Genomic DNA, 13,555 nt, shown 5'->3' with positions numbered 1-13,555 from the left:
TCCGCTTGTTTGGTGCGCACCAGGGTTCGGATGGCAGCGTTCACATATGTTCAAATGAACCGCACTAACCGAGCAACCGCACCAGGGTTCGTTTTAATCGAACCAAACATGACAAGTGTGAACGCACCCTTAGGGTGTTTTCACACCTATGGATCGCTTGTTTTGTTCCGAAACAGGGACTAAATTTGTTACAATGTTGCTTTTTTTCTTGGTTCGGTTCGCTTTCAGATGGCAAAATTTCAAAGCGTACCAAAATGCGTTAAGGTAAGTCACATGGGAGTAAAACTGTCCTCTTATTGGTCAGAATTTTCTCTGCGTCATCCATCAAAATAATGATTGATAAGTTCGCTCCATGAGTTTATTGTGGCTTTATTTGTAACTGTCCAGACACACACAAACACTTTATAAATGTAGCCGTCTCTCCCGCAGTTAATTCATATTTGCTGCGGCAAATTCAAACCCGCGCTCTTTCTCTCTCTCTCCGTCTCTGGATTTCCCAGCGCTGTCTAGTAGGCGACCTGTTGTCCGTGTGTCTGTCGAGAGAGACCATTTGAATTTTTTAATGAAGCAGAGCGGGAATTGAGACTTCGTCGGGACAGCATTCTCGCACGGAGAAGTGTAATTACACACCAGAGGCGATCGTTGGCTTTCAGATATTGTAAATAATGTGCTCACTCACAGAATCAGACATTACTGATTTTTATATCATATTTTCCGTTATGAAATGATATAATTTGGTTCGTTGGTCCGTTAACTGGGTCGATTGCTTTCACATCTCAAGCGAACCGCTCCAGAGTTCGTTTGAAAGCGTACCGAGACCACCTCTTCAAGCAGGTCTCGGTACGCTTGTTTGGTCCGCTTTTGGTGCGCACCCGAGTGCGATTGCTGCTTTCCCACCTGCCCAAACGAACCGCACCAAAGGGGCAAACGAACTCTGGTACGATTCAACCGAACTAAATGAGGCAGGTGTGAAAGCACCCTTAAACAAGGAATGAGAAACAGTAAAACATGTGTTGGAACGGTTTAGATATTGATTACTCTTGTAATTTCTGTAAAGGAAACTAGTTTTCATTTATTTTTCCATTGTATACATACAAAAATATTTTGGATTGATGTGGAGCATTAAGAAAGAAAAAATTGAACATTGAATTGCAGTTGAGTGGACTTGATATACACTTTAATTATCATGGGCTTGAGAAAGAGAATGCATACTTCATACAATTGTTCATATTAATGGGAAAGTTTCACATTCATGGGCCAGTTGTTCAAAAGTAATCTGATCGGATTCCGGCTTTCGGATTGGATCAAATCTTGAAAATGGGTTGTTCAAAATGAAAAAAAGGATTCTGAAATTCGATTAGATCACAAAATCCAATCCTAGTTTTAATCTGGATCAAACCTTCAGTTTGTGTTGTTCAACTTGTCAGTAGGATTTGGATAACTTTGATCCAAAAGTAAAATGGATTACCTGATCCTGGATAGCAAAACATGGGATTTCCAAATCCAGATCATTCTGATCCACATTAAACTTTTTGAACAACTGGCCCCATAAGATGAAATGGTCTGACTCCAAGCCAAAAATGACTTCAAACTGTATTGTTCCGTTTTGTGTAATTGTAAAAGTAAAAAAGGCAATTCGAGCTTATAACATTGTAAGCAGATATGTAGAGAGTAGCACCCTTTTCCATTTGTTTTAATTTTGTTCTTGTCCTCTGGCATTATTTCATTCCATTGTAGTTGCTGTATTTTTTTTTTACTTCAATGATCTCATTGTTGGTTTATGGCATTAATAAAAAAAAAAAAAAAAAAAAAAAAAAAAATTAGAAAAGGAATCAAGACAACTCAATGTTTCAATAAAAAAAAAGAATTTATTCGAGAATGAAAGGCAGAACCAATACGACCAGAGATACAAGCAAAAAGAAAAGAAAATTAAGAGCAATTTTAGTGAACCCATGGCAAACATTCATATTTAAAAACATTTGTGTCAGTGTTTCCTGCCTTTGTTCCTTCGGTAAAATTAGGGGCCACTGTACGGTTTGCAAACGATCCACATACTGAACTAAATATAAAACAAATGTACAAGACAAAAAAACAAAACAAAAAAAAACATTGCAGAGAAACTGGGGGTTGAGGAAGACCAGTGTAAAAGGAATTATACAGATAACAAACCAAGTAATCACTCTTGTAGTCCATCATATATGAAAATGGACAGCGTTACTAAACAACGCCAATCACCCATCCCTTACTGAATAAATGACACTGTAAAAATACAGTACTTCAGTCAAGAGACCTCTTCCCAGCAATGCAGTCAATGAGTTGATGGTATAACAGGGAATTCAAATGCATCATAAGGCTAGTGAAGTGAAGATTTGTGTGAATAAAGCCCCAGATATAAATTTAACCGGGCTCAAAATAAAAAATAAAATAAAAAAAAAATGCTCACAGTTCAGCTACATTATCTTTTTATTTAACAAAAGGACGATTCTTACCAGGGAGATACTAAGCTCTCTCAGTGATAGCTGTTGGTAGTACAGTATAATACTCACACACTCTGGACATAGTGCAAGCAAAGGGTGGAGGCATTAAATAATGGTTTAGGATAACTGTGAATCAAAATCAACATTACAACTGAATGACCTTGGATAATTCACACAACGGTGGCACTTTCAGTACTCATCACCCTGGCCCTCCAGCCTGTACCCATTCTCATTGGAGGCATAGCCCTCTCCTGACTGTATGGAATCCTGATCCATCATCATCATCCTCATCCCATCCTGTGAACCTTCTTCTGATTGTGGCGGCACTGGCCCCTCACCCCCTTCGCCACCATTACCCAAACCCTCTTGATCTCCTGAGGATGATACGTGCCTATCTTCCCTCCGGTCCCCACGGTCCCGATCACCCCGGTCCCGCTTGTGTTCACGATCTCTATCCCTATCTCGCCTTCTCTCCCGATCCCTGTCTCTATCTTTATCTCTATGGCTGCGCTTCCTATCACGGTCTCTTTCCCTGTCTTTGTCTCTGTCCCTTCCTCTCTCCTCTCCTTCAGGCCCTCCATCCTCACCTCGTCCTGGTTCACCAGCCAAGGGGTCCTCCATACCCCTTTCTCCCCCTTCTGGCATCATTCCGTCACCTAGCCCGCCCATGCCTTCCTCCCCTCCGTCTGCACCTTTGCCTCTTTCCCTATCTCGCTTTCTATCCCTGCTCCTGCTTCTCCTCTTGCGGTCCCTTTCTCTATCCCGGTCTCTACTCCTCTCTCGGCTGTCTCCGGTGACACCTCTGTCTCTTTCTCTGTCTCGACGTCGGCTGCTGCCCCCAGCCTCCTCCCCTGGAACCGCAATGGCCCTCTCACGCTCACGAGATCTGGTGCGTCTCCGTCTCTCCCGGGACCGAGAGCGGCGGCGCTCTCCACGCTCCTTGTCTCGGTCACGTTCGCGACTGCGCTCCCTGCGTTCGCCACGATCCCGATCTCGGTCACTGCAGGATAACAGACAACAGGTAAGGTTGTGCGTGAAAGACTGAAAGTTACCCATCTAAAAACACAATTATGCTCCAGGCAACTTGCCTGCCAATTGGTCGGTCATCATATCGGGAGGTGTCATCTCTGCCAGAGTGCTTGATATTGACATCTGCCCCTCCTCGCCTTGTACCCCCAAGACCTCCACCTGGATAGTGAAATACATGTATATTGAAGACGTGAAGTCTTAACACATACCATCCCAACCCAACCGTACTATCTTTACCAGGGGTGGGCAACTGTGGCACTGTCACGCAGAGTTTCTTTTTTTCAACTGTAATCAAACACTCCTGAACAAGCTAATCAAGATCTTCTGGACAGACTACAGGACATTGGCTCTCCAGGATCATCATTGGACACCCCTGGCCAAGAAAAGAACACTTGATTAGAAGAAAGCTCACCAAGTCGTCGGGGGCGCCATCCTTTGACCGTTCGTCCTCTTTCAACATCAACAAGTACTCTACGTCCATCAATCTTTTTGCCATCTGCATGCTTGTAGGCAGCTAGTAGAAATGATAGATGAGCAATAGAAAAGCGGAGATTGAGGGATGAAGGGAATAAGGAGTAAAAGAAAGAAAGAGGTGGGCAATGAGAAAACAAGAATACACACAACAGTATTTCCTACTACATACCTTGAATTTGGGAGGAACTCCATTCAAAACATTTTAAACTATTTGAAGACACACGCTTACCTCCAATTGGATAAGACACCAGGAATGAGATAAACTGACAATGCGGTCATGAGCTCAAAAAAAAATAATAAATAAATAAATAAAAAAATCTTCTACCTCAGTTTTAGTTAATGATTACTTGCATGGATTGAGGCACACATTAATACTTCACAAAAACAAAAAAAAAAGGGGGGGGGGGGAGCATTTACTAATTACTGATGTTCATGATTTGGATTATGGATTTAAGCAGTTTTTCCAGACAGCTTTCTTTAAAATAAATTTCAATGCTTAAGAAACAGCCTGTATGTTATGAATTCATAATCCATATGCTAATTTCAGCACTTGACGAATAAAACCTAAACTGAATATTGCAAGTTGCTGAAAAATATGCCAAATACCTTAAATTTAAGGATATAAGGAATTAAAGAAATCAGGGAAAGTTAAAACATTGCAGTGGCATCTAAATTCTCAGTATGAAGATTCAAACTCTGGATACCACATAAGCCGGGCGTACACTGTTCCTTTTTGTTGTACAAGCTCACAGGTGATTTTTCTTCTCTCGGGAAAAATCGCTTGGAAATTGTTGTTGCTCATATGGTCGTGGCTTGCTTTGTGTGAGAGGAATTACGAGCAGAGCATGTTAGGAACATCTAACATCCCAATAATTTATAAGCTTTTTTTTTTTTAAATTCGAGATGTCGGCCCGATTTTGACCAGTGTATATGCTGTCCCCTATTGCCAAATCATACATAACCGTGTCACACAGACTAGATCTACAAATATTACAGCGTGCACATACACTGACAAACACAACTACACTCTGGTTGTTTTTTGTTGAAAGGAATGGCTGTGCTGTTCTCTGCTTTTCACCAAATCATTTGCACACCCATCCTTTTATTTTCTTTGGTTTTTCTATCCAAAGCTATAGCAGCAACACGCTCGAGTCTCCATGTTAAGCGCGAAAGCTCATGCAATTGCTGCTGGCTCACCATGCAATACAGTCGTGCCGTGTACCAGCTGCTTTGACACGATTATCTGGTTAACCCGTAACGTATGTAATGGCTTCCAACCTCTCAAACTCACACAGTGTATGCCCGTCTTTAGAGTTTAGTGTTTAAAGACACTAAACCGTGCTTTCTAAAAACTATGTAATATTCAGGAAAAATGCAGAATTCTTTCTGGAATTCAGAAAGAAATATTAAGGAATATTTAAGTGCTACGGTAGACCTCGAAACTGGCACAAATAAAATTTGAGGCAGTTCTTCTAACAGTGCAAGGTGGATCACAATAACAAAGCAGTACTGAACTCAACAGCTTGGACCACTAAAGTCATCTCCAAATTAAGTGTGATCCACATTAAACTGCCCATTAATGCCATTTTATTCTCATTATACCTTGATAGAAAGCCACAATAAGAAAAAAAAAAAGGCACTTAGTGAATACAGTTAAGCAAAAAGCCATCCTTTCCATTCTCCAAAATCTCTCAGAAACATTCATTCACACTCACACAGAATTTCTATGAGCATTAAAGCACCTTACACTCACATCACGACAGACCAAAGGGGGGCTGGAATTTTTTTTTGCAGATTTACTTCTAGCTTCTAGCTATATATTATAAATAATGGGTGTGCTAGAAGTACTTTTAAATAAGTTACACAATTCCCACACTTCAATATGGCCAATACCCTTGGGTCTTTTCCTTCTGCTGGTCTAAGATAAGTCTAAGCCCTTAAGTATTTAGTCATTATCTCAGTCTTACCACATTACCTGAAGATGCTATCTTACCATAACACCTGGCCAAGGATGAAGTCCTTGATGGAAAACCCCACGGAAACGTAGCCTGGCGATTCCAGCAGCCTCGAATCAATGTCTTTCAGTACATTTGATACAATTCTTTTTTTAAATCAAAACTGGACAACCTTGAACCAAGGAATTAGGGATCCAATCCTTCAACAAGGGATACGATGAAATCCACGAAGCTACTCTGGTCTGCACTGTTGATGGCGTTCAGTTGAAACCCATCATGAGGGCGTTACCATCAAACCCTCAAGTTATTTTGCACACACCTGTCCTGACATCTCATCCAGAGGGCCTTACCAACAACCCTCCGACTACCATACCAAACTAGAGGGGCTTACCAAACACCCTCAGCACACCTACCCAACAAGAGGGCCTTACCATCCACCCTCATTTTTAACAGTTAACAGAGGGCCTTACCACAACCCTCACCTACCTAACCAACAAGAGGGGCTTACCAACCACCCTTATATCCATAACAAAATCTCTCAGATCAGTTTTTCCATTCAATTTTAATTTACGATTCTACAGGGCCTTGCAAGTGACATTTTAAAAGATCTAGAATTTTTTTTTTTAAACCTAGAATTCAAATTCAGAAAAATATGAGAATCGTGAAACGAAATGGTATAAACACATATGTGTTAAGAAAAGTAAAGATAATTCTTATTTAATTAGCTGTATCCATGTCACCATGTCATTTTTTCAGCCCATTACGAGCTTTACAGATAAGGATTTAAATAGCCAGTTTAGACAAAGTTTACAGCTCCTCGCTCGACCTAAATAGACATTTCTTAGGCCTATGGATCAAATATCTCACAGAGGAACTCTGGGACTGAATTTTAACCATTGATGCTGTACAAGGTGAATCCATGGCAATAAGAATGTTTAAATGTATTTAGGTTCCGTGCAATGATTTAAATATCCAAAGCCTTTGGTTAACCAATTCTATTAAAGCCAACACCACCATTTCAGCGAATACAGTGCCTACACACTAAGAATTTTGATTTAAATACATTACCAAATAGGTCTTTTGTGCAATTATTTACATTACAAAACAGTTATGGTCCTGGCTTATTATAGTAGCACTTAGCAATGTAGTAATAGTAATAACAAGAAACATTCGCATTGTCTCTGCACAACACAAGCCGATGCTTTTCTTCTAGTTGTTGCATAGCAACAATGTTAAGGTGCAATCACATTAGCACAAAATTTTGAAGGAAAAAAGATCCACTGTCAAATTGTTAATAGTGTAGCTAAATCACTTTCAAACCAAGCAGCTTTCTGTCTATCAACATGCCAAATCTGCGTGACCAACTTGAACCCATAGCAAAATCTGCGTGGGTATATCTACCCAACCGAAACGCAAAATTCTACATTATCATTACGTGGATTACTATCGAAATGACTGAAAAACTAAGTGTAAAAGCACTTTTATGGCAGGTATGACAACCTCATGGAAAAAAAGGCACTTGACTTTAAAATATTGACTTGTAATAAAATATTTTCATAAGAAAACATGCATCCATTCTGCATATTTTAACAAAACGAGAACCATCCACTTTGACACGGCAATTGTGCTGCAATTGTGCGCACACACACAAAAAAAAAAAAAACTTCTTTGCAACACAGTTCGATTTCAAATATAACTAAAACCGCAGTCTAAATCTTGCAGGGTACAACCACGAGTAGTACAATGGCTTTAATAGAAGAGATTAATGACAGGCTCGCACTCACTATAACTGGCCCAAGCCACGTTCAATGACAACTGGCTATGTTTAGCCCTAAATTGGGGCAGATGAGAAGTGATTTGGTACACCTATCACCTATCAACTAAAATTAGATGAGGGGTGTAAAGAAATCTTACCCATCATACAAACCCATCATACCAACCATATACTGAGCTGTGGTAGTAGGGTGTAGATGTATCAAAACCATCATCATGATCTGCAAGCCAGCTCTGGCCAATAGCCATCAGAGATAGGCGGCTGCAGTAGCAATGAGAACAACACACAATTAATAGAAAGCATTGACTCGCTCCACAACACTTCAATTATAAACGCCCCTGTTTGAACTTAGGTATAAAGAGCCTGGATATTAACGGCTGTTTGTGCACCAGACATAAACAGGTGTGTAAGTATATGGGTCACCTTTTTTCACTACAGACGGCCTTAGCCTTTAGCTTACCATCACCGCTCCGTCCGGAAACACACTGCTATGTCACACTGCCTAAACATTACAGAGATGCCATAGAGTGGCAACATTCATCAGAATGTGTGTTGGGCTAACGCACAGCCACACTCCGCTCCTCACCCACATGTGCTGCACCGTCACACTCACACAGATGCAACACACAAACGGGGTAAAAAACAGGAATATACTACGAACACAGGTATGATAGGGTTGACAAGCGGTCATACAAGCACACACACACACAAATGGAGTTTTATAACATGACAGAGTTACACATTCTCATATGGTTTTACATTTGATAGGTTCGCTACACTTAAATTTGTGGTGACTGGAGAAAAAAAAAAAAAAAACAAAAAACTAAATAGATGGACTATGTCCAACATTTGTTGTTTCAAATAAAAATAGTTTTCACGAGAAGACAATGAATGCCTCTCTTTCATTGCAGTAAGAGATGGTGTAGAATTTCCAAGTCATTTAAGGGATTTAAAGAAGAACGAGATGTCTCGGTTACTCACAGTGCATGTCTCTCTCGTGTTCATATTCAATGAATGCATAGCCTCGTGGTTTTCCAGTTTTCTTGTTGTAGACAATGTAGATCTAATAAAAGCATATAATTAAAGGATGAGATTGTGGGATTAAAAAAAGGGGATGGTGAAGAAATGTACATAACACATTCAACACAACTTACCCGTTTGATAGGACCATAGACTTCAAACTCACGCCGTAGTTTGGATTCTGTGGTGTCATAATTCTGTATGAAGAGAATCCAATGCATAAGATTCACATTTTTAGGGCAAGATCTCAAAATATTTTTTATTCTTGTTGACCAGCCCATACATTAAACAAAAATACTCACAATTCGAGCAACAAACAAGGTCTTAAACGCATCTCCTTGAGCATTAGTATCGTTATGTGGGTCCCCTGTGGAGATACAAGAAACAATTGATAAGGTTTTATAATACAGTGTTGCAAAGGTTCACTTGTTATTAAGTTCAGATACTTACATAGCTTCAGTTCTGTTTCCACCACTACTTGCCTCCTTTCCATCTTCTCTCTTCTCTGGAATTGAAAATCAGTGGACCATATTACATTCAAAACAACACCTCCATCAAAAATGAGATGATATTGAGCGAAAGCTCGCCGCACATAGTATACATTCAAGTTCTTCAAATCCGCTAAATCCCAGCGTCAGCCCATTCAGAAACACCAGGGGTCTCATTTATAACAACCTTTGCATGGGAACTGGCGTACGCACAAAATGGGGCTGGAAACGTGCGTACGCCAGTTCCCATGCAAAGGTTGTGATCTATAAAAACAAACTTGACGGGAGAATCTGCGTACCTTTAAGCAAACTTTGAGCCATGCGTACACACAGTCTGGAGACAAAAGTGATATGAATTTAGATAGTAGATGTGATACTTTCTATCACTTTTCCAGTGACACACTGTTTTAATGACAGTGAGGAGCGCTGGGAGCACAATAATTCCTCTTTAAACCACACTGCAGATGGTATGACAATATTTTAGCGAGAACGATGGTCAATGCAACTCTTAACTTCGATATAATGGAAGACACTGCGGATTCGGTGGTAGAAAGGTCCGTTGTCCAGTTTGAATAGGTCCAAAAATGAGGTGTCGATGTCGTGTGAATAAGGATATTCAAACAATTACCATTTGAAGTATATAATGAGAAAAAAGGTAAGATTTGCATGTTTTCTTTTTAAAATACTTTGTCAGTGACATGCCGAGACAGACGATTACACTGCAGTAAATAAGTAGGCCCATCTCTTTCCACTAAAAATAGCCTATAAACTTCCTAAAAGATATGTTTATCTTATCAGCACAACTGCATACATTTGATTTGAGTTGTTTAAAACTATTAAAATACTATTTGGCCAGTGGAAATGAATGAATCAGCTCTATTCTAAAACCTTTATCTGAAGTATTTAATACAATTTTGTTTTAATGGATATTTTGATATATTTATTCTAAAACATAAAGAGGATATTGGATGATCTTTATCAATATAATGTGTGGCACAAATGGAATTTATAGTCTGTATCTAATATTTTCCAATGTGTTGTACCTTTGACAGTGTTAACCATGGTGTCACGTGGATGGGAATATGTATGGAAATGATATGCAGATGAGGTTATGCATAGTAAAACTAGGCGTCATAATCTCCATATATGGTGATTTCGGGGAGGAGACAGGGTGGAGATGCACGTACGCACAATCTCCCACTGACTGGGATTTATAAAGGGATTTGAGTGCAGGTTCTGGCGTACGCATGGTTTTATAAATCTGAATTTTTTTGTGCGTACGCAGAATCTAGCTTTTGCTCGTACGTACACTTTTAGTAGGGATCCCACGCACAATTTCATAAATGAGACCCCAGTTTCTTGGCAAAAAACACTAAACACCACTTCCCTTTGTCAGAAAAACTCCAGAGAACTACTAATACAGGAGTCAAATCATATGATTTCCAGATGAATGACGGTGTGTATGATCCAGCTTTCATTTTCCGAGCTGCAAGTTAAAATGTTTTGTCCATCATTACAGTGGGAATGACAGGATTTCACGAGTAGCGAGTAAACAACAGTGTTCTTTTGCTGCTGTGAAACTGACGTTTTACTATGTCTTGTTGTCCAAAGGGTAGACTTAGAAGTTTTTGCAAAAAAAAAAAAAAGCAGACTTAGCTGGTTTTGCAGAAAGAATCTAATTTGTTAAACAACAATTAATTGACTAAAGTGACATTTTTACAAATAAGGCATTTCAATAACTGACTAATAACCTTTTCATTGCCATTAATGAAGTCTGAAAATCTAAAAGCCATTCAGCACAAGTAAACAGGAAAGTGAACTCCCCAGAAACAAATGTTAAAACTTCCTAACCTTCCTCTCCAGCCTCTCCTCCCGCGTCTCTGCTCTTGTGGGTGGCGGGGCATCTCTGGGGTCCTAACCAACAGTACATAACAAAAACAACGTTATATGATGTCACAGAATACTTCAAAAATCTTAAGTAATTTGCATCATGCACACAACAATAATCTTATTAAAATGCTTGATCTTTACTGGAAGTATAAAAAAAAAACTTATATAATGTCAAAAAGCACCTCAAAATGCCGGATGAAAGGGGCAATTCCGCAGTACGGCTGGTTGTGGTGTTTCTCGTGGGGAAGCTTCTCCAGCTGCGGCAGGAACGGTATCGGGTCCCGCGGGGCAAACAATGCCAGCAGGTTCGGCGGAAGAAATTGAGTCATTGTTCACCTAGAAGAGAGAAATTAAAACCTATTCAATTAAAATTCAGACCAACCATTAAGAGAACATTAAATACCAGATCTAAGCATTTACGGCGGGTAAATGATTGAGAAGTTCGAGGAGGTTTCAGCTACTCAAGATGGATGAATAAATTCGACGTTGGTAAACTTTAACTGAAAAGGTGGCGTCTAAGTATCTTTCAGCATCTGTATCAACAGCGAAACACCCCCTAATCGAGGCTCCAAAAGTTAGCAGTTAGCAGCACTGGCTAACTCGGCTAGCTTCGGGCAAACAAACATCACTGTATTTGCATTACATAAATGATTGAATTCTCTTACAAATATTGCATAAACTAACCGGAAGAATCACACAAGTACTGGAAGTGCACGTTTTGTTACAAGCGTGTAAACCAAAGCTCAGTCCTGGCTAGGCTCAGCTCTACTGATCAGATCAGAGATCGCTAACATTTCCACGGGCGGCCTCTTACAGCGAATTACCTCAACTTCTCATTCGGTTCCGACGAAACCTCCTATTTTAGACCAGTAATCTCTGCGTTTTTTGTGGGAAATCTTCGTGGATAAATTTCTTAAATCCCTTCAGTATTTTTGTGTGTATTTTCCGTCCACACAATACCCAACGTGTACTCTAACCAAGCTGAACGAGTCGTTCCTTTCTTAAAATGGCGCGAGGCCGTAAACCAGTGTGATATTTTACGACGCTTTTCCTCGTCTACTGGTACTTTACGATAGGGGTGTGGTTAAGTAGTGCAAAAGAAAAGCCATGACGCTTCTTGAAGGACTTTGTGATCTTATAAAACCTTAAAGTGTACCATATACATAAACAGAAATGGGCTAAAGGAAAATCCAACTTTTTGCTATTTCAGATAGATATAAAAAATTATATAGAGTTACTACTTTGGTTGAAAAACAGTAAAGCTAAACGCACTAATTCTCTTTGTGAAGCTTTTATGTTATTTATATGATAATCTCATACCTGTTCTTTTTTTTCTGTTTATTTTTTAATTATTTTATTTATTTTTATTTATTTTTACCTGTATTATTATTATTTATATTCTACTGTACATTTTCTATTTTTTGTTGTAGTTTATATTTGTTCAGTACTTTTATATTATATGTTGGAAATCAATAATAATAAAAAAAAAACTTAAAATGTATGAATAAAGAGCCCTTAAAGGATTAGTTCACCCAAAAATTCTGTCATTTATTACTCACCTTCATGCCGTTCCACACCTGTAAGACCTTCATTAATCTTAGGAACACAAATTAAGATATTTTAGTTGAAATCCGATGGCTCAGTGAGGCCTTCATAGGGAGCAATTGACACTTCCTCTCTCAAGATCCATTAATGTACTAAAAACATATTTAAATCAGTTCATGTGAGTACAGTGGTTCAATATTAATATTATAAAGTGACGAGAATATTTTTGGTGTGCCAAAAAACAAAATAACGACTTACTTAGTGATGGCCGATTTCAAAACACTGCTTCAGGAAGATTTGGAGCATTATGAATATTTTGTGTCTTATCATGATTGTTTTGAAATCGGCCATCACTAAATAAGTTGTTATTTTGTTTTTTGGCACACCAAAAATATTCTTGTCGCTTTATAATATTAATATTGAGCCACTGTACTCACATGAACTGATTTAAATATGTTTTTAGTACCTTTATGGATCTTGAGAGAGGAAATGTCATTGCTCCCTATGCAGGCCTCACTGAGCCATCAGATTTCATCAAAAATATCTTAATTTGTGTTCTGAAGATGAACGAAGGTCTTACGGGTTTGGAAAGACATATGAGGGTGAGTAATAAATTACAGAATTTCATTTTTGGGTGAACTAACCCTTTAATTTGTGCAGTCTTTTAATGCTGCTATTTTAGTTTGTTTTGTGTTTAATGAGGCATGTTTTGTATTTCATTCAAGTAATAATACAATTTTAAAAACTAAAAAAATAATGTTGAGGGCATAATATAAGGCAGTACATCATTATGTAATGATCAAAATAAGACATGTATTTATCTCATATTTTTAGATTTTGCACATGTGGCATTGAGAAGGTCTGAAAGCTCTGGTGTAAAGTATAGTACATTTAAGTACAGTA

The 13,555-nt window shown here is 38.9% G+C and overlaps 1 protein-coding gene across 2 annotated transcripts; it reads right to left on the bottom strand.

Annotated features, from left to right (window-relative positions):
* Positions 1-1,865: 1,865 nt before the first annotated feature.
* On the bottom strand, positions 1,866-12,121 carry snrnp70 (small nuclear ribonucleoprotein 70 (U1)). 2 transcript variants are annotated; one of them, XM_067381981.1, is made up of 10 exons: positions 11,932-12,121; positions 11,290-11,443; positions 11,069-11,131; positions 9,180-9,234; positions 9,032-9,096; positions 8,864-8,926; positions 8,691-8,772; positions 3,919-4,020; positions 3,566-3,665; positions 1,866-3,477 (listed from the first exon to the last, which is right to left on the bottom strand). In XM_067381981.1, the coding sequence occupies exons 2-10, from the start codon at positions 11,434-11,436 to the stop codon at positions 2,667-2,669; spliced, it is 1,488 nt and encodes a 495-aa protein (XP_067238082.1). In that variant the 5' UTR covers positions 11,437-11,443; positions 11,932-12,121; the 3' UTR covers positions 1,866-2,666. The 2 variants fall into 2 exon arrangements, with proteins under 2 accessions (XP_067238082.1, XP_067238083.1); XM_067381982.1 differs by lacking the exon at positions 11,932-12,121 and adding an exon at positions 11,792-11,924.
* Positions 12,122-13,555: the final 1,434 nt, after the last annotated feature.

This window comes from Chanodichthys erythropterus, chromosome 3 (genome assembly GCF_024489055.1).
Source record: "Chanodichthys erythropterus isolate Z2021 chromosome 3, ASM2448905v1, whole genome shotgun sequence".
In the NCBI taxonomy this organism is placed as follows: Eukaryota; Metazoa; Chordata; class Actinopteri; order Cypriniformes; family Xenocyprididae; genus Chanodichthys; species Chanodichthys erythropterus.
The sequence above is the reverse complement of the archived record's forward strand: the minus strand, read 5'-3'. Positions and strand labels throughout refer to the sequence as shown.

Coding starts and splice junctions, on each gene's coding strand:
- snrnp70 (XM_067381981.1), bottom strand. CDS start 11,436: ATGACTCAATTTCTTCCGCCGAACCTGCTGGCATTGTTTGCCCCGCGG. Junction 9,235..11,068: donor AGGAGAGGCTGGAGAGGAAG/GTTAGGAAGTTT, acceptor TTTCAATTCCAG/AGAAGAGAGAAGATGGAAAG. Junction 4,021..8,690: donor ACACGAGAGAGACATGCACT/GTGAGTAACCGA, acceptor CATTTCTACTAG/CTGCCTACAAGCATGCAGAT.